The 21,674-nt window shown below is 41.4% G+C and overlaps 1 protein-coding gene across 1 annotated transcript in view; it reads right to left on the reverse strand.

Annotated features, from left to right (window-relative positions):
* Window positions 1-21,674, reverse strand: part of IKZF1 (IKAROS family zinc finger 1) — a 56,347-nt gene that overhangs the window by 15,335 nt on the left and 19,338 nt on the right. The window contains exon 4 of the mRNA XM_072328871.1: window positions 3,220-3,480. Coding sequence (XP_072184972.1) covers window positions 3,220-3,480 — 261 coding nt within the window. The remainder of the gene's footprint in view (window positions 1-3,219; window positions 3,481-21,674) is intronic.

Here is a 21,674-nt window from a genome sequence, read left to right on the forward strand (position 1 = left end):
AACAATGCATAATGCATCTGCTGCCAGCTTTGTGTGCTGTTTTCTTGCCTGTGCTAAACAGCACTTTATCTGCATTTGGTGGATTTCATGTCTGGACAAACAGCTATGGAGGGAGAGGGGTGCGAATTTTGCCCCTTGATTTGCCCCTTGAGCAAAAATGAAAATGGAGCCCAGAACTGAATCAACCACCACTGTGTTGGTTGCAAGCTTTAGTGGGACCCTGGACTACTTATTCAGTGAAGAATACTTCTCATCTTGACTGAAATCTTTCTCATTTCTTAAGCATCATAATGACAAAATCGCTCTGAGTTGCATATAGCTCTCCTTCCTCAAATGCTCAGAAACACCAGTTCTTTAGGGGCATTCACTTTCTAAATACATTTGAGACATTCAGATCCAGCTAACAAAACATAACTGAACTAACTGGTGACTCATGCCACAGGGGTGTGTGTATGAAGAGGGAATTTACATGTATATGCACACACAAATATGTCCATGTAGGCACACAAATGCACACATACAGTACAGGCTGAGGTGATGGGGTGTGGCTGGAAGAGTTTTCTCTCTCCTTATCCTTAAACACTGATCACAGCAGCAGCAGGCTGGGGAACATGCACACACTAAAGCGTCAGGCCAGATGAGCAGTGGAGCTGGACATATGTGAGCAGGGTGTGCCCCGCAGCTGGGAGCAACAGGTCAGGCTTTGGGAAGCAGCCAGCACCTTCCAGCTGCTGGCAGGGGCAGGCATATCAGGTGCTGCTCTGCATATCTGCACTTGGCAGGTGTATTCATTAAAAGTAATTATGGCTTTTATCAGGTCAGGCAGTCATTTTATTTTGGCACTTCAGTGTGCTAGAGTTTTGTTCACTTATCAAATATTTATTTAAGGAAGCCTCACTGCATATGCAGGTTTTACATGAATTAGCAGTAGAGTAATTCATTTGTGAGGCTTACTCCTTCATCAGGCACGTATTGAAATGGGCTTCAGTGTAGACAGTTAAATGTCTGTAATAGTGTATCCCATTTCTACATTAATTTTCTCAGCACAACTGAAAGGAAAAGCAGTCACCTCATGATGTCCCTTTAATTTAAACTGCCAGCTCTGAGCCTCCACTCCCTGCAAAAGCACAGCTCCTCTCAGAGCTGCTTGCAGTAGAGCCTGAGGGCCTGGGGGGGAGACGGGAAAGAAGGCAAAGGCTTTATTTACATGGAAGGATTCAGGGATTCAACTTCATAACCCTTAGTTTAATTGCTGATAAAAAAAAATAAAAGGAGGTGTTTGCTCTCTGGGTTTTAACCACATTCCCTGACTAAGAAGAGGATCTTGTTGCCAAGGGATGGGTACTGCACGGGGTCAAGAAGGTCCAGCGAGCCCACACCTACACACTGACAAGGCCTGCAAGGCAGTGCCTAGGTCATATGGCACGTGCATGGATTGCTGTGCTGGTCACTGTGCTTTGGAAGCGGGAGTCCTGCTTCAGGAGGGAGAACAGGGCCTCTGGAGAGGACGGCAGGGGGAAGGCAACCCGCCTCATCCTGTTGAGACATGGCCGCCACAGTGGGCAAACCCATAAAGCTGCAAAAAACAGGCAGAGGCTGCTCAGCCTTGGTGTAACACCATGTCTAGTCGAGGCTGCTCAGCCTTGGTGTAATACCATGTCTAGTCGAGGCTGCTCAGCCTTGGTGTAACACGGTGTCTGGTGTTTGGGACCACTGTGTGGACAAACATCTCTTGCTGACCATCACTACAACATGAATTCAGGACACATTTACAGATTTAACATGCTTTCTTCCAGTTTTTCACTACTGGGACAAGTGCAGTTTAGCCTTTTTGTTCCCATTCCCATTTCCACATACGTACATGTGTCTACACATAAACATATGCGTTCTGTTCATCTGTTTGCTGTTCTCATTTTGTCATCTTTTTTATCAAATTATGGACTGACTTCCTGCTTTAGCTGCACTGAATAGACATCCTGCTCCTCTGTTCCTTCTGAGCTTACTTTGCCTTGAACAGGCACAAAGTCTCACAGCTACTTGGCTACATTTTACTTAAACTGATACAAAACTCTATCATAGAGCAAACCTGTTTGAAAGGCCTCTGGTTGAAGTCCTTTTCCATACACATTTTACCAACTTTTAAAGGATCCCACTGAAATTCAATGTTAAGAAAGCATTTTTGTTACATCTTGGAGGTATGCTGCAGCACCTCTTCTAGGAACTACACGTGGCTTTCCCAATAGAGATATGTATCTGTTCTTTCCTGCCATCTGAATATTCATGCAAAGCTGCTGAATATTTGTTTTCAAAGTAACTTTTACAGGGCAACAGTACATTTCATCTCTTCTCCTCTAGCTGTAGATAACCTTAGAATTTAGATCAGAACCCAAATTTTAAAATAGCTAAACTCAGATAAGATGAGACTCACCCTGGTCTTCATTTGTTTTAACCTCTTCATATTTTTGGACCTTTGAAACTATTTAGAATTGGAAAACTGAGGCAAGATTCACAGTGCTTTGATAATGAAAAGCCATCACCACGCAGTACAACCCCTTTGCACATCTCTTTTAGTGTCTCAGTGGAAACCTTTTAGTCCAGATCTAACCAGTGACAATACTTGCTTTTACTTTATGAAACAACTGACATAAAACTAACCCCTTATTTCCTAGTGCTACAATTCCCTTAAAACTTTATTTATTCATTTTGCCATTCACTTTTATAATATTGGTCCATAATGAACTTTTTTGCACTGTTGGAAACATTAGAACTGGGTCAATTTCAGAGTTGGACACATTTTCTTTTCCAGCAATTCTTAGCAATTAAACAAGAGTTAGGTTCTTTTTGAAACTTGAAATTTTCATGTAGCTTCAGGCCAAACAAACTACACATTCATTCAGGCATTAATTTTGGTATCAGCATAATGTACAACTGTTGACTGGAATAAATGAAATTATGCTTATTTTCTATTACTCTGACAAACTGTGGTTTGTTTGTTTGTTTTTCCCAATTTCTAACCCAATAGCTGGAATTTCATCAAGGAGAAATTTCAATTTCCGTGCTGTCCAAAATGCAATAACAAAATAACCGAGTTCCAAATGCCCACCGCAGCTGCATTATCTTACAAGAGGCAGCATGTGCACGATACTCAGAAAATAATTCTTAGTTCTTAAAATGTGGCTGACACTTGTCAACTAAAGGAAAAACTATGCCAGGCCTTACCAGTGTGGCTTCTTTTGTGAACCATGAGCACATTGGGACCGATGCAAATTATCCCACAGATATCACATTTTAGCTTTCCGTTAGGAAGTCGAATGCCTCCAACTCCTGACATAGCCTTGCTGCCTGGGCCATTGTGTGAGCCATTCATTTTGTCTCCAGACGTATCAAGCATTCGTAAATCCTCCGCACATTCTTCCCCATTCATTTCACAGGCACGCCCATTCTCTTCATCACTCTGAGTCTCTATTTTAATATTACCGGCTGAAAAAAACAATAGAGGATGCCACTCAGTTTCGTTGCAGAATAAATATAGTGGCCAAGAAACAGTCACATCAAAGGAGTTAACCTCTACACAGAATGTACAATATATCCAAATAACAAAAGCTACAAACAAGACTACAGTTCTATGTGCCATGAGATGTGTTTACAATGCGTGGAACAATGAACAGTTAACATCAGCAAGACAAATACAAGGCATCCAGGAAACCGGGAGCCCAAATATAATGTTACAAGTGTGTTCCTAGGTCACTTTGAGATTTTTGCATTTTTGATATTGATTTTGACAGTTCAGGCTAATTGAAATTAAATTAATAACTGATCAGCATCCCGTGGATTTGTCCCAAAGAACTATGAAAATAAGCAACACATCAAAGACAATTGAAAACGTAACATTCTCCACTTGACAGAAGGATCCTGAGGGTTGTACTGAATTCAGATATTTGTTTGGAGGTTTTATAGGATAAGTAAGAACAATGTTCCCATTGATCAAAGAGAATAAACATTAATTAAAGAAAAAAAAAAGAAAAGAAAAAAAGTGAAGAAAAATTGAAGGAAAAAGTCAAGAGCAAGGATGGCATCACAGGAAATTATATGAGAAATAACAGTGGGTGCAGAACTAGGGTCACATAGCCAGAGGAAAGGATATCTACAACCATGAGCTTCTATTAAGACCAGTCAAATCAACAATGATAGGTGGGAAAGCTCTTCTGACTATTTTGGGGGACTCATCTATGTTATAATCCCGTAGGTGACAACTGCTTGCAACTAGAAGAAAAATGCAGGTGTGAATTTGGCAAAGTCTGACTACATGTGACAGCTTGTAGGTTGGTAGACTATATCTGTCTCAAACCTAAATGTTACAGAAATGGGCCATGGTTCAGATCAGCTCACAGTACTATTCATTCATCTTCCCTCCGCAGGACTGTTATCTTTTTATCTATTCATTTATTTTTGGTAGAATAAACTCTCTTTACCATTAATTCCTTGTTTTCTGATCTGATGACTTCAATGGAAAAACAGTTCTTCGTTCAGCTCCCAAAGACCAAATCTTCATTTTCTTTCAGTGAAAAACCCAGTTCTTCTACAGAACCCAAGAGGAGATACTTTACTGTAGTGGCTAGCTGTTTCTGTAAGGCGTCTGCTTCACCCTGAAGGGAGCCAGGTCTCTTTGTGCTGCGGTAATTACATTAGAGCCTTATTCCTATGTGCTGCAGCAGCAATGACGTAATTAAGCTGTGAGTGATAATTATATCAAAGGTTGAACGATCCTAATGTTCACTTGAAAAGTGAAATGTTTCCTCAACTTTTCCTTATGACTCCCTGCAACCTCCCAGTTGTTCCAGCCGGACTGCAGGGATGTGCCTGACAACAGGGTCTGAAGGAAAGCCCTGCTGGGAAACATACTTGGAGTAAAGCGTTCTCCTCTCTGAACACTGCTCGGCTGAACACTTTTTATAAAGTCTGCCACTGTAGGCAGTTGAATGTTTTTTTTCAATTAAAAGAAAATTAATATGAATTGTAATAAAAATCATATGTAAGGTAGATAAAATGCATGTCCAAACCAGCAGGTATCCTTTATCAATTATGTCCTAAAGAGGGGAATAATTTAGAGGTATGGAAAAAAAACAGTGACTAAACAATGACTGACAAAGATGGTAGAAGTAGCTAATCAAAGGTGTTCTACCATATTCTACAGAATTAGCAGAATACTGCCCTGTGGTGTTGTTTTCACTGTGGTGAACAGCAGCAATAGAACTATTCACCGTGATTGTATGACAGATTTTCCATAAATCACACAAGTGCTTTCTCTTAATCATAAGAATGATAATTTGTATGTAAATATGTACGTAATAATGTAGTAATTGGTTATGTAAATAAATTAATTGCATGTGCCTCGCCTGCTTGGTGTTTGGAGAAGGTGGCTTTTGAAGGAGGCTTCATGTTAAGTTGAAACAAAATGTGAACAAAGCAGAAAGATCACACTACTTAAACACTCTGGAAGCGTAAGTGGACAAATGAACATTACTGTGAGGTGAAATGGCACACAAAAATCACAGAAGTAGGAACTAGATGGAAATGCTCTGAATTCAGTGAGCTGAACTTGCAGTATACTTACGGGAAAAAGATTTGGGAATTATCGCATGAAAGTCCCTAAAGCCTTCTGCCCCATATGCAGCTGCAATAAAGAAGGCAAACAGGATGCTGACTTGTAGTACGGCTAGCAGTAAATGTAAAAGAAGATGGCGTTATCACTGTACAAGAAATACATAGGAGAAAGAGGTACCATCACAGAAGCAACACAGGCAGTTCAGGACAAAGCAGTAGGACAGCAAGCAAAGGAGTTCAGACCTCCCTCTGATGACTCTGATTTGTAAAAATGACACATTTTCCAAAGCATTCAATCAATTTTATCATGTTTTCTAAAAGCATAACCTTTCTTGGGCATCCCCCTTGCTCATAGGTTAAATCCTACTGAAGTCAAGAGGAACTTTGGCTGAAACATCTAGATAAAGGGCAAACAGGAGCAGAGCACCTAGCCCAGACTTCTCCCAGTCTCAAGGAAACCACAGCCCCTGAGGTGAGAAGACCTTATGCCATCATTATCTCTTTGACTGGTAGAGATGTCTTCTTTATCTGAGCTCAGTTCTAGTGACTGCAGTTGTAAAAGTTAAATTGCATTGTTTTCTTTGTGTGTCTGATGAGCTTATATAATGGAAGAACAAAGAGTTAGGTTATGCATCCGTTGTGCACTGGCACATTTTTTTTGTATTTCTGATACAGAAATGTATACAGAATGTATCTACACAAAAGCAGCTGCACAAACACACAAGTGAAAATTAACATGGTCTGGGGTACGCTGATAGTGACAATGATACAGCTCATTACTTGCTGTTAGCAGTGACAGAGATATTGATCTCCTCAAACTTCACTATAGCTCTGCAGCAATGTCTCTGGAGCAGTACAGCTCCCCTGAGCAATGCAGCTCTGCACGAGGAAGAGTTGGCACCCAGGATGTCCCTGCAGCAATGCTCACCACAGATTTGCTTTGGGTGGAAAGCTCACTTTAGGGACATGGTGAGGCCACAATCCTACCCCTGGCTTCTCACAGAGAATTTATAGATCTAGTTAGCAAACAAAATCTCTTCATGCTCAAATTTAGCACATTTTGCAGGCCTGTTTTTCAAAATAAAGTTATTCTAAGAAGATCCACTGGTGCAGGAGAAGGAACAGGGAAGAGAACCACCCCAGCAGAAATACTCAAGATTTTTGTCGAGTCTGACTGAGAAATGCGGGAAAAAAACATCTGCTCAGCTTTATCTGGAGACTTTTACTGAAAAAAGGGAAAACAATAAAATTTTCTATTTCTTTTGTGAGAAATGTTCTGTCCCTCCCTTGCTATAGTGGGCAAAATCACTCCTGGGGCACAACTAGCTGGGAATCAGACTTTTCAGATGCACTGATTAAGAACATTGTATTTGCAGAGGTTTCTCAAACAATTACTCAATACAGTTTTTGTAGAAATAGTGTCTGGTAAATTCATGTCCTTATACACATACATGCAGGCATTAATTACCTGTACAATAATTCATTCTAACAATTTTTCATTGTCTCTTCTAACACCATCAAAGCTTTACTTATTAATCGACTTAAGTTCTGTTGGAGATCACCTTGTAAAGCTCAGCGTTTTACTCTCTCTGTACCCTCTGTGTACACCAGTACTGTCTCTGTACTGGTGAAATCTGGAGATGTCTAAACCAAGCCCTTTTTTTTATGTGCAAGGAATGTACAGTGCATCAATGTCACTGTACTGGCAGATTTGCCCCCACCACCCTGTGGACCTACCCACACTGTGGAAAATTCAGCCAAAAGCAGGGCACCCTGTGGGTTTCTTGTGCTATCTGATGTCTCATGAGAGCTTCACTCTGGATTTTCTGAAGAGCATTTGAGATTTATGTAATGAAGAGTGTCTGCCATGACAAAAGGTGGCTTATGCAAAAGTATTTAGGCAAAAAAGAACTGACATGACAAGGGGAAGAGGAGTGACAATATGATTTATCTGTCTTTTCAGATCCAAGCATTGTTTCCTTGGGGAGGGCAGTGTAGTTGGCTCAGCATGGCACTCAGGCTGGGACACCCAGAAAGGCATGAAGATGGATGGAGGCCTGAGTCACACTTCCCTGGAAAGAACTAAGCGATGCCAAGAGGGAAGGCAGTAGTTTTGCAATAAGTGAAAGAGTCTGTTAGTGGGGAGAAAGGAGAAACCAAATGGACTTCCTTGGAAACAGGAAGGCTTGGAGGAGCAGCTTTTAAAGGACAAGAGAGTAGGCAGCTGGGGAAAAAGCATGTGTAGGTCTAGTGACTTGTCTTCAGCTCCACGTGGGCTCTCTCCCACATTTAAACACCTTTCAAAGTTTTGTAAAACTTTGGTACTATCACAGTTTGGAGTGCCTGGACTAACATCTGATTTGAAAGAGAACTTCACATCCTAACTCATAATCTTCTCTGCTGGGATTTTAAAGAGGAAATATAATAAGACCTGGCTATCAAAGGTATTCAGGGAATAACAGAGAAAAACAGATCACACTGCAGTTGCTTAGGAATCTGAAGGATAGAAGTACCTAACTCTCCTTGATTTTTAATGGGATTTTAGTACCTTTTATTGCAGTGAAGGTACTTAACTGCATCATGTGGCATACAGATGTCTTAAAGAGCTGTCCTTTAGCCTATATTTGAAAATAACCACAGTAATCTAATTTTTGGTCATGATGTTATGCAAATTCCTGCTCGCACTTAGCAACCAACAGCAAAGAAAATTCCTCCTGAAGCATTTTCAAATAATTTGAGTGTATGCATTTTTTGTTTGGATGGCTCATTTGCTATTTCATGACAAGTCATGACATTTTGTTGATGTTAGCTGATGATTAACAGTAGCTTTAAAGTTCAGCAAGAGTTTTGCGTGCAGGCACCACAGCTATTCAAGCAGTAGACTGATGAAGTTGAAACAATATTTGATTCACTTGAGCAATGGATTAGGAGTATTATGGTGAGAAGGAGAAAACCTCTAACAACATTTGTGCTAGCAAATTATATAAAATGTTGCTACAAAGGTGGAACAAGATGAGAAAAAGCCCACTAGACTGAAATAAACCACACCAAGTCATGAGGCTGTCAACAAAAGCAGCCAGGATCTCTTCCTGTTTACATAAGTGAAAGATACACATAAAATAGTGTTGCAAGCAATTCAAGCATAACAGGTACTCTGTTCTGTGCATCAAACCTTCACACATGGCTATGAGCTGGAATCCATACTTTCCCATTTTCATGTCCTAGTCTATGGCTTCAGTTCTATTCAGACAGCATTACTGCAGGTAAAGGATGTTTTCAGGAATACAAGACACTCAGGAGGTTGTTTGTTCACAGAACATTTAAGGATTCATTTTTCACTGGAAAGGCTTGACAGCAACAGAGACATTCTTTAACTTGTGTTTCCACTAATAGTATCTTTACCTTATGAGCTTCTGACAGGGACACGAAGAATCATGTAGCTGTAAAATATATAAAAGCCAACAAAAGGCCTGGGCAGAGCAATCATAATGAGCTATGCAATGATCTAAGACCCCAAGTAAATAAAATTCAGAAGATGCAGCATAGCAAAGTGGGTTAGACATGACTGTTTTGCCTAATCTTTTCTACATATAGCACTGCACTGCCCAGTTTATCAGGCATTAGTGGTATCTGCATGTGCAAAATGCTGAAAGTTAGAGGTCAGCTCAGAACTGCCTGAAAGGCTAGAACCTATGATGAGACTTAATTGCTATAACTAAAAATAACTAGTAAATAAATCAGGCTGTATGCAACCCATGTTGCACAAACTGTTACACGGGGTTTTGTTTAGGAAAGGAGCCAGCACTCATCATGTTACAAGACAGTAAGAGCACAAACACCGGGGAGGTGAGTGTCTGAGGCTGGTGAGGAAGCCCCGATATAAAGCAGGCACCTTATCACTTCACTTGAGAGCCCTGAGTTTTACATTGCAGGCTGCACTGTGGCAAAGAGGGGGTAGCAGATAAAATTGACAGCTTTTTAATTAGAAGTCCTCAGCTGGATTTTTAAAGAGAGACAAAAATTACAGGCAGATGTGTAACACAGCCCACAGAGGCACACCTGTAGGTACAGCAGACTGGGCACACTGGATAAGAAGACTGTCCCTGCGGAGTCAGAACTGCCCCCCCCCCCCCCCCCCCCCCCCCTTTGACAAGTGCCAATCAGCCCTTGGCAGCCAGTTTTGCCCCACTCTAATTTTGGCTTCCAATCAAATGGATATTATTCCAGAAAGACCGACGTCCTCAGATAAGCTATCTCTGGTTGGACAACCAGCACAAGGTACTCCACCCTTCTCATCATCCTCCACCACTGTTTCCTCCCACTGCCACCCAGCTGAGGACACCTGCGGTGCAAGCCCCAGAGCCTGCCTGCACGCCTTGGCTTCAGCAGCATGCTGCAGGGAGCAGAACGCATCAACACAGCTTTCTGGGGCTGCACCAAGATCAGGCTGCAGGGAAGGCTACCAAACAAACAACCAGCAAAACGTTTCTTCTCTTGGTATAAAAATAAGGGACTCTAACTCCACTGCACAGTCTCTCAGTGGCTTAGCCATAGGCATCCTTTAATGTACCAGTGAAGATGGATAGGTTACAGAGAGAGTCAGGTAGTGACCCTGAAATCTACTCACACGACTGAAGCTAAGTGCTTTCAGCAGTGGGTTGGTGTTTCAGCAGGAAACCATCCAAGAGCCTGATCTAGTTTGTGTTTATAGTTAGCCTTTATCACGCTACTTGTTGGTACATCTTGTACTGGGTTCATGTAGTTTTTTCAAAGAAACAGTAACTACCTGTCTGCTTGATGTTTATCTCAATTGCCAATAAAACAAAGTTTTGAAGGAGAGAGAAAGAGCTTTATCAAGAATCCCAGAATTATTGAATCACAATGTTGGAAAAGGCCTACAAGATCATCTAGTCCAACCACCCTCCTATCACCATTACCCACTAAGCTACTAAACCAGATCTTGTAGCACCTACAAGACATACTGAACCTATTTCTCAAGTTCCGTGTGTAACCCATGCTTCCTCTACAAGGAGCACTGTGTCCTTCACTGGCCACATGACAGAGAAGCTAAGGAAACTGCTACAGGCATGTTGGTAACAGCCCTTCTTGATACTTTTCTGTTATAAAAAGTAAGCTGGAAAAGGACTGAAGACATTCCTGGCTCACAGTGGTATATCTGTGTGGAAACATGTTTATATCCTAAGTTTGTCACTGGTGAAGCTGAACCCTCCAGAAATTCCATAAACTTTGCACTTTACACTCTTCCCATCACAGCAACAATTGTCCAAGAGAAACAGTCTCATACATTCCACAACCTAACATCTGTAAGGCATCCTTCTTCTCTAATATTTCCACAAGGCATATTTGGGTGAAATTCATAGGTGATTACCTTTCTTCAACTAACTCAATGAAATTCTAGCTAAAGGAAGTCACAGATGGCAGCCTGGGAGAAGGGGAAAACAAAAGCTTTGCAATCAGAACGGCCACTTGCATTTCATGCAGAGTGTGCATCTGCAAACAGTCTGTTTCGGAGAAGAGAAGCAACTAAAACAAGATTCAACAAGGACATCAAAGACACTCCTTACAGATGAGAGAGACTGTCTTACAAGAAGCCATATGGACATCACTGGAAGTTGACCTGATTGTGCTACAACCCTGAGGTTACTGTGGGCATCCCTACCCAAAGCAAAGGGCTCAGCAAATGCAGAAACAGAGGGTAAAGCAAAACTGCATGTTTAATGAGTTCAGGTACACACAAATGATGTGAACACCAGTTCAAGGGGGAACTTTAAGCCTAAGTGAACAAGAGAAAAGCTTGTGAAATCTGAATACATACACAGGGCATTGGTCAGATCTGTACCAGATGAAGATGGTCATCACTGCTTTGCAGATGAGCTAATGCTTGGGAGTTATCCTTGGTCTGTGGAAGCGAGGACCAGGCTTGCCACTGTGGTACAGGGAGAGCACAGGGGTAGAAAAAGAGAACTATTTGCATATTGCTTCACAGCACGTAAATCTGCCTTGCCCTTCATGCAAAACTAGCCTTTGCAAACTTTCCCCTTTTCATGCTCCAACTCAGTGGACTATACAGACATCTTTCATCTTGTCCCTGGAGTGCTAAACATCCTCACTGGCTCAGGATCTGGCCTTGTGAGTCCTCCCTTTTGCACATTTACACTACGCCTTCTCAGTCAGTGAGACAGATTCAGGGACTTTTACTGGGGACTGTTTAGCTACCGTGATGATGCTTTGAATGTTATCTGACACAAATGTCAATAGTTCCCAGCTGCAAAAGGGTTAGTAGATCTAAAATTAGATTAAGCAGCTGTGTTTAGGTTTGGGGAGGTGCCTATGGGTGCTGGGGCAATGCTGTGCATTGTCAGTCTGCTCTTTTAATAAGAGGTTAGAGGTTGAAATGGAGAGGAATCCTGCTATTTCAATACATAAGAGGGAATATTTAGTACCAATTTACTGAATGGCCTACTGTCAAAACAAATTCCAGAGCCAATTCTCCTCCATTGGACAGTGAACAAAACAACCAAGGATACTGGAAATTGGTTCTAGATTAAAGAAGAACAAATGCAGTCTTCACATTATCGTAGTAAGTCTCTCAGGACTGTATAAAGAAGGTAATCCTCAGGTATCTTGCTTTAGTCATACTACTCTGAGTGTTCAGTTATTCTTCTAGAAGTATCTATTTGACACTACTGAAGTTTTTTCTTTCTGTGTTGCAGAAATATTGCCATAAGGTTTTGCAGTGTAAACAGCTGCTTACCTGATCAGTGTGCTCAATAGCCCACTGAAAGGAAATCCTATTCTACATCTGGGAAAGAAGCACAAACTGTTCTACAAAAATCCTAAAGAATTTCTCTGAATATGGGTATACCAGATAGGTCTTGAGGAGAAAAAATATCAAGACAGAATTAATTTCTTCTCATCATATATTACAGTCAGTGCTTTGCCACAGACTCTAGTACTCCTTCTTGGCAATCAGTCCTCCATGCTGGCTGGCAGGGAACTGCCAGCGATGCTGGGAGACTATTGAGAGCTGAAATATCTGGATTATTCTGGTAGTCTCCAGAATAAGTCTGTTCAGCCCAAATTTTTGGAGAACTTGTCTTTCCTCACTTCCTTGGTCAGTTTTCCTATCTGCTTTTTCATTGGTTTTACCTCAGGAGAAACAAACTCACTGCCTTCCCTGAACAGAATCCATTCTTAGCTATATTAGTACTGTGATGTTACCCTTGACATAACTCCTTTTTGTGTAGCATTCAACAACTGCAATGTATACTATTTCCTTGAGTCCTTGATTGCAGTGCTAAGAGAAAAATCTTAATTTCATTAGCTTTCTTTAAAAGCTGTGTGCCCCCAGTGGCGCAGTGGTTTAAGCTGCTGCCTGCGGCACTGGAGGGCCCGGGTTCGAATCCCCCCTGTGGCGCAGGGGTAGAAGTGCCACTTCGCTACACAGAGGGCTCGAAACCCGGGAGTTGGACTCGATGATCTCTAAGGTCCCTTCCAACTCGCACGATACTATGATACTATGATACTATGAAAAGCTGAGTCAAAAGGAAGAACAGATTGTTCCAAAAATCCCAGTCACTCAGAATGAAGTGAAAAAAGCTCATGACAGAAGTTCGGGCTAAAGAATTTTATGTATGTAAAATATATTACATCAGGAACTGCCTTTCCACCTTTTAAGTTCTGCTACACAAACACAAAAGAGATCAGAATGAAGTCTTGCAGCTAGAGCACTTGGATGCAGGTGGCCATAGCTTTTTGTGGTAAGCGTATATAATTCCACTGAAGACATCAGTGATGGAGACATGGTGATTGATGTTCACAGATGGTGAAAAGAGTCTTTGAGAATCTTTTCTAATTTCAGAGGCCACATATAAACCATGAGGAGGTTTATTTTAGTAAGGCTATTCTTCACTAAAAATAGCTCAGGAAGAAGATGACACCCAAAGTGGTCAAGCTTGTGACAGCTTCCTAGCTCTCATCTCTAAGTACCCCTCAGTGGTGATATAGAACTCCTGAATTTAGGAATCCCAGTTAATATGCTGAAGGATGTCTCCAAGATCAGAAGGGAGCCATGCTGCAGAAGAATGCTCTAAACTGAAGCTAGTTGGACTTCTGGCGTAGCTGTTATGCCTCCAAATGAGAAAGGCCAATATGGTTGGCCACTGAGGTCCAGCTTCCTCAAACCTTTAGCAGTGCCTAAGGCTGGTGAATGTAAACCAGTGTTTTAAGATTATTTACCACTTTCTTGAATGAGTAATTTGAAATTTGAAACTCACTGGAAACAGTCAAGATCACAATCTTCAAACAGTCACAAACACCATGCTGAGTATCAGTATCTTACATCAAAATGCAACCGTTTTCTTCACATGGATAGATCAGCAAAGCATCTAAGCCAACATGTTTCTGGCAGAGCTTTGCGGGTTACAAGGGTTCAAAGTTTACAAAATAATAGTTGTTGAATTAAAGGATCTTCAATAGCACTGCTCTTGAGCCCACTGTCATAAATTGCCCCAAACTGACTATTACAATCAAGTGAAACCTACATAACTCAGACCACAGAAATTCTTCCATCAAGGCCTTAATTTCTGGCTGTAGTACCAAGTCATCCTGTCTACCAATATGAGATTTTCACAGAAAGAAACTAATGTTTTGTGACTCTCCAGCTGGAGGCACTAACAAAACTAAAAGATCAGAAAAGACAGATCAGCCTGAAAAACACTGATAATTGAGAAATCAGACCACTGTCTGAAGTTCTGTACCTAAATTTTGGGCATCTGAAAACCAGGTCCACTCTCTGTTCACCATGCATGTTCAGGCAGGTATATGTTAGGTTCTCACAAACACTTTGCCATGACTTGTAAACTGATGAGTGGAGATGTAGTTAGCAAAAAGAACATATATTGACATATCCTGATTTCAAAGCTCCAGACCTGATTCAGGCATTGTTTTCTTGCAGCAGAAGGAGACTTCCAAATGCATGCTCCACCACAGCACCCTACAGAATGCAAACAACAACTGTGCAGTGGAGGAGAGTAATTTTGAATTACTTGGTAGTTCAAGTCTCCTTGATTTACAGGGGTTTGCAGACTTTTAACACAACCTGAGCTTCTCAGGATGAGTAGAGAAAAAGAAACCCACAGTAAGAATGCTGTTGAACTTGAGTCTAATCGCAGCCATAGCTGAGAAACATCACAGCTTCCTCCTTGTCCGGCTTAACAGGAAACCTCTATCTGCTGTTCCTCTAGCTCCTTCCACAAACACTCAGAGCAGTCTGGACACATTACCCATTTCCTCCCAACCCACAGTTGTTTATCTCCTTAGCATCTGTCATGACCTAGAAGTTTGGACCAAGTTCTATATCAGTTGCCATGATGTAAATTTAGATCAACCAAACAGAAAGGCTTCTAGAAAACTTCAGAAAAAGAAATGTGCACCTCTAAGTAATGGTTGCCCTAGAAATAGTTGTAGTGAAGTCTGAGGGAACACATTCCCAGCTGCTGAAACCTCAAGAAGGCTGCATCACCTCCTTGTTCTCACCCATGGCACCTTTCAGATGATTAATTAACACACACACACAGAGCTACTATAATTTTTTTTTAGGGGTGTTCTGTTGCTTTGTTGTTGTTGTTGAAAGGGCAATGTGCCATAAGGCCTAAAGGTCTGCTCAGCTTCCATGCTTTCCTCCGCATTCAAGTTCAGGAACATGTCTGGGCTTTATCTCAGTTGCAGTGGTATCATGGGAGGCCTTCAAACAGGCTGCCGTCTGTCACTGCATTCAAGGAAATGGTGGTTGTTCAGTCTGGGATTATCTTAAACTACGTGGAAAGACATTATCTCAAGTTCCTGGGTCAGAAGCCTCATGACTTTCTGTCATTTCTCTTCCCTATTTATAAATCTTTCCCCTTTTCCTCTCGCACCCCCCTCTGCTCCCTCCACTTGGACCTGCTTCTGCACACTCTTGGAGGTGAAACTCAATAGCTGCAGTTGTGACACTGCAGTTTGTGTGTCATATTGTAACCGGGTTTCCACATCCTCCTCGCTCTGTTGTAAAAGGCCTTGAAGAGGAAGAAGTGCAAATAATGAAATATAGGAAAGCAGGAAAAGAGGAAGCAGCCGAGAGAGAGCAGCCCAACTGAAATGCTAAGAATTATGGAGAAGTGACAGAAAGGGAAGCACAGACCAGGAATTATGCTTGGTGGCTTAGAAGAAAAAAAATACAACACACAAAACACATACAGGCTCAGCCTTTTCTGCCCCTAGAACAATCTCCCAGATTACTCCTTTCCAACTTTCATTCAGTTGACCTGTACTCCCCTTCCCACTTACTTTAAGAGAGTTACTGAACTGTGCTACTGCAGGGGCAGCTTGACTTCATCAAAGCTGAACCTAGCACTCTGCTTCTCCTCTTCATATCAAGAGGATGGACAAGAATGGGCATCATTCTGAGGAAGAAAAGAGGGAAATCAAACACAAAGGAAGGACCTCAAGATGCCTCACTTTAGGGTGAGAGTGCTCTATTAGGCAATGGTTTTCTTTGCTGAGAGCAGAGTGGTGGAAGTGTACTGAAGGAAATTAGCTAAAGAAGAATAGGAATTGCCTAACAAGGCAATCCTGCCTGACTGCCAGGGGATGGAGCAAACAGCTTAGGAAGTCCTTCCCCTGAAATCATGTACTGTTCCGTCCTGCTAATTCAGAATGAAACTTGGCTGGAGCAGAAAGTATTTAAAATTCACATGAAGAATTTTCTCTACTTGTAGGCAAAAGAGATACAAAGCAGAATGTTAATCTATTAAAGAACAGCATATGACTGAGCCTTTTACGCTCTCCCTATCTCAGGGACTTTTCTGTAAGAATTAATCTGATTCAGGGATGAGTAAAAAGTAAAACTTGTAAAATGACCCTCCATAAATATCACAGCCCCTAGAATTATGCTGACTTTTTGAGTCAAGCTCCAGTCTTATCTTATCTGGTGGCTAACTGAATGTTGTAGTTTTTCAGGAAGATAGTGGTGAAATCCTGTATGTAAATGAAGACAGGAGTGTTACACAAAGGTGTACTGTGGTATAATTATTTGTTCATCACTGTGTGAAAACTACCCTGTTGGAAGAGCTGTTCGAAACCATTTGTGGCTATTCCCCCACAAAGGAGGCTGTCAGGAGGTGATAAGAAATGGGTATTAGTGAGGCTTCACTTTCTTTGAAACACTTGCACAGCAAGCACCAGCCGGCTCTGATATTTTCCCTACTGTTTATCTGTAAAATAGAAAATATGTTCTGGGCTACTCAATCAGAATTGAGTTCTTCAGCTAAAGTTAATATATTTTGGAACACGTAGGAAAGAGAAGAGAGGAATTTACCTGTGTAGGAAGGAGTTAGCTTCTGATGAACAGCAGCATTCCCTTAGACCTGGTGACTCTTGGAGAGCTGCACTGCATTTCCCATCCTGCAATTCTAAGTACTTTTGTGCTTCCTTACAGATATAGCAATAATAGCTCTAGCTCACAGTCAAGTATCATATATACTGCAGAAAAGGGAGATTACAAACAGGAGGGAAATCAACTTTTTAAGCGAGTAGATAGTGATAGGACAAGGGGAAATGGTTTTAAACTAAAGGAGGGGATATTTAGATTAAATGTCAGAGGGAGGTTTTTCACAAAGGGTGGGGAGGTGCTGGTACAGCTGCCCATAGAAGCTGTGGTGCCCCATCCCTGAAGGCACTCAAGACCAGGTTGGATGGGGCACTGGGCAGCTGAGCTGGTGGGTGGCAGCTCTGCCCACAGCATGGATTTGGAACTAGACAATTTTTGAGGTCTCTTCCATTCCAAGCCATTCTATAAATACTTTTGTAGGAATAGCAGTGTGATCAAGCTGTATTATTCACAAACAAGTAAATGCTGCTTCTGTGCATACAAGTCCATGTACATATATGTAGGTGATAACAGCAGTAATGCACGTTATATATTGCCACGGAAATTACAACAAAGAGGTCAGTAAGGCTACTTGATAGAGCAAATTTTCAGCTACAAAACACTGCTTTTCAATATAGTCACCAATATTAGTTATGCATTTTCACCAGCAATGAACAAGAGTGTGATTGTCACTCTTGTAAAAATCTGCAACAGCAGAGGTGACCTACTGTTTCACAGATGCTATGACAGCTGAGGGCTGTGTCTTCAACCTTTTCTTTGATGGAGAATTCACATGTCATTCCACTGACTGTTGTTTTGACTCCTGCTTTATAGTGGTGACACCATGCATCATCATAGTTAATGATGTGGTCCAGGTAACTTACACCTTCAGCCTTATATTGGTTCAAAAGGTCCTAATAAACTTGCATATGGTGTTCCTTCTATTCTTGTGTGCACATTAATGGGACCTGCCTGACACAAACTGCTACATTCCAACGTTGCCACCATCATTCCCAATACTGAAGCTGATATTCAGCTCCACACACAGTTTCCTGGTCATAATCTGCCAATTGGTGTGGCTGAACTGATCAAGATATTGTTCATTTTGTACTGTGACAGCTGTGCATGGTTGTTCGGAATGTGGCCTGTCTTTCACATCGCTGTCACTGCTGCTGAAACACACTGTGCTCACATCCACTGTTTCATCTCCATAGATGTTCAGCAAGCATCAATGAATGTCAATGGGTGCCATTTATTTTCACATGGAGGAATGCAGTGATACAGTTTTGCTCCATACACACTTCTAAGTCAGATGCCATTCTTTCAGACTGCCCCTCTGCTGCCGTTTGTCACGCAGCAACAAAATATAAAGGAATACTGATAGGAAGGTTTAACCTCTACTGCCATCCCACCAACATCTGCCTCTGACATTGTAGGTCAATGTCATAAAATAGGAGGCATTACTTTCAAAGCAGTCCTTGTATATGAGAGATTTATGACCACCGTGAGGGTTTTACCCACCTTATCTGTTACACAGAAGGTCTGATGTATAATTTGGGGTGAGGACTATGACCTGAGTACTCCTGGCTTTTCTGGTTCTAGTCTGGTTTTAGCATAAGTGGGGCCCCTCTTAGAACTGTAGAATCATTAAGGTTGGAAAAGACCTGTAAGATCACCTAGTTCAACTGTACACCTATCACCAATACTGCCCATTAACCCATGTCCCTAAATACTATTTCTGCCCTTTCCTTAAACATCTCCAGGGACAGTGACTCCACCACTTCTCTGGGCAGCCTGTTCCAATGCCTCACCACTCATTCCAAGAAGGAATTTTTCCTAACATCCAAATTGAACCTCCCTTGATGCAACTTAAGGCCATACTTCTATCACTGTTATCTGGAAGATGAGGCTGACCTCCACCTCACCACAGCCTCCTATCAGAGAGTTGCAGAGAGCACTTACAAAGACAAATATCAGTCATGAAACTATTCAAGAAACAATGCTCTGTCAAGTCAAAATAGCACTATAAGAGAGAACTCCACAGTAAATGGATCAAATTTGATTTTGGATGAGAAATGGCAAGTGAAAGAAGCAGAAACATTATTTTCCTGTCAAGACAGTCATAATGCTACTAACTGTTAAATCAGGACAGCAGGAAACAACTAAGCATTGGTCTCTACTGCAGCCCTAGCCATAAGGAAAGACATGAGTAGTTTGCTTGGTTAAGGAGCAATACCACAAGGGGATTTTTATGCTGATGTAAACTTGGAAAAAAAAGAGAACGCTAAATAGCATTAGAAATAGGCAATACGTGGTCCAGAACTATTCTCAGTTTCTCACTGAGTATAAACAGTACTTTTATTTTAATAATTTTCTTCCTTACAAACAGTGGCCTTCTACTTCAGACTACAGAGAGTTTGATAATGAACCAAACTTTATGGCATCAAAGAGGGACGGGGCACTGGATTCAGACTTGGGAAATCTAGGTTTAATTCCTAGCTCAGCCACAGACTTCCTGTGTGGCAATGGGAAAGGAGCTTATTCCATCATGTGCCTTTACTTCCCTATCTGTACATCTTTCAATTCTTTTTTTAATTGGGATAAGACCTTTTAGGTTTTTTTGTTTGTTTGTTGTTGGTTTTTTGTGTTTTTGTTTGTTTGTTTGTTTTAAGTGGGGAAACTCAAAAGTTTTGCTGCTATCAGGAATGATCACTGTATCAGAATGCATGCATGCTTTACACACCTTCCTGGCATGCGTTCCATAGAAGGCAACTGGGGAGTATGGGGCAGACAGCAGTGGTAGCTGCTATCACTTAGGTGTTGGTGAAATTGCCACACATAATCTGTGAAATGTCCCACAGAATTATATGCAAGTAGAAAGTTTTTATTAATCCCTCCAAGTAAACTTCACATCCATAAAATACTGGAGATCAAGTGCTTGGAACCCTCAGCCAGCTCTCCCTTATCTGGGATTGCTCCAGGTCAAAAAGGAGACATTTTCTTCCACAGGCTATTGACACAAGAGCAAGAAAGGAACTGTAAGTTTTCTCAGCCAGCCTGTTCCCATGCTACCCGTCTGTTTAGAGAGAGAGAAGTAAAAGTCACAAAGGTAACTACGTCAAGAAAAAAGCGGTGTAAGCTGTTTAAAACATCCGAAACATTTTAAAAAATTCCTGCTACACTGCCACCAGCATGACAGAAACTATGAGTGACCTGAAAAAGGAAACAAGAGAGGGGCTAAGCTTGTACCTTTATTGGAGGACACGACTAAATACTGCAAACTGTGTCATCTCTAGTTCAGAACTGTAGAGCTTCTCATGTATGTTAGTCATGAACAGTGAAATCTCTACAAAACCAAATTATTGGAGTATTTTAGTAATTCAAAAGACCTTCAGAAGTACCTCAGCAAAAGGAAAAGCCTGGACAAGGACACAGATTTGAACTCTTGCAAGTTAAGACAGCTTGAGCAAATGCTGAAGATTCACCACCCTGTGCCCATCCTCACGGAATCAGCCTCACTCACTCTCCTGTCACATCAGTGTTTGACTGTAGTTCCACCCAGTTGCATTGGCACAGCCCTGGACTCTTACCTATACAAATCAGGCATAGTGATGGAAATTTGGCCTCCCAAAAGCGTTTGTGATCTGTTTAGATTATCAGTTTTGGCATTTTCCTGCCCTCTCAGCATTTGTGGAATATTTGAAAGTGTCCAGCAGGCAAAATTTTGTCAAACTTCCTCTCCACTCTTGGTCTCATGTCCTAGGCAGTGTAAGTGCCCTTGGAGGACGCATTCTGTCTCTTTTTAAAACATGTTCAGTTTCTGCTTCACTTTCCAAATATTGCAAAAAATCACCCATCTTTACCAAATAGAAAGGATTCCAACAGTGTGTTACAAGTTTTCTGCTCTCACCTGTGACTTTCAAGCGGTCACACTTATTGGTCAGTGATAGAGCCTGTGAGGATGTTAAATAGGGATGATTTTTAGACAGGCAAAACTCTAAAGTTCTAATGCTGCATCTAAATATATGTAGGTATATGAGTCTATTTGTGTGTTCAAGGGAACAACACTGAACTCAAGATCTGAGAACCGGTAAGTCACAAAATCATACTCTTACTTTACACAGAAATTGATCATATTGAAAGGACTACTCACACAGTGACTAATTTCTCCATAAACCAGTGTCTCTAAGTTCATTCCCATGTTCAGTGTCAATAAAATATAAATCATAGGCTTCTTAGGCACATGAAAAGTGACCTATTGTGGTACTACAATTAGGAAACCTCCACCTATCCCATGAACTGCCATATTGGAACTACTTGTTGCTACCAAGCTGGAGAGTGCATCAGTACTATTCAGTCCAGGATTAATAATGCGCCTAAATATCATGCTAACACACAAACTGTGCAGCTGAATTAAGAGTAAGACAAATGGAAAAGGTGAAAACCTTCCCTTCTAAAATGCAAAGCAACTTTATAGAAAGCTGTTATTTCTCATTAGCTAAAGTAAACTTTGATATCTGAGCCATGTTTGCTCTGCTCTGTGGAGTATAGTGTGCGGTCTGGAAATCAAACTAAACCTTGCAAATTCCACCATCTGTGAAGACATGTAATCTGAAAATACAACTTGCTCTAGTGGATCATA

Source organism: Excalfactoria chinensis, chromosome 2, assembly GCF_039878825.1.
Source record: "Excalfactoria chinensis isolate bCotChi1 chromosome 2, bCotChi1.hap2, whole genome shotgun sequence".
NCBI lineage: Eukaryota > Metazoa > Chordata > Aves > Galliformes > Phasianidae > Excalfactoria > Excalfactoria chinensis.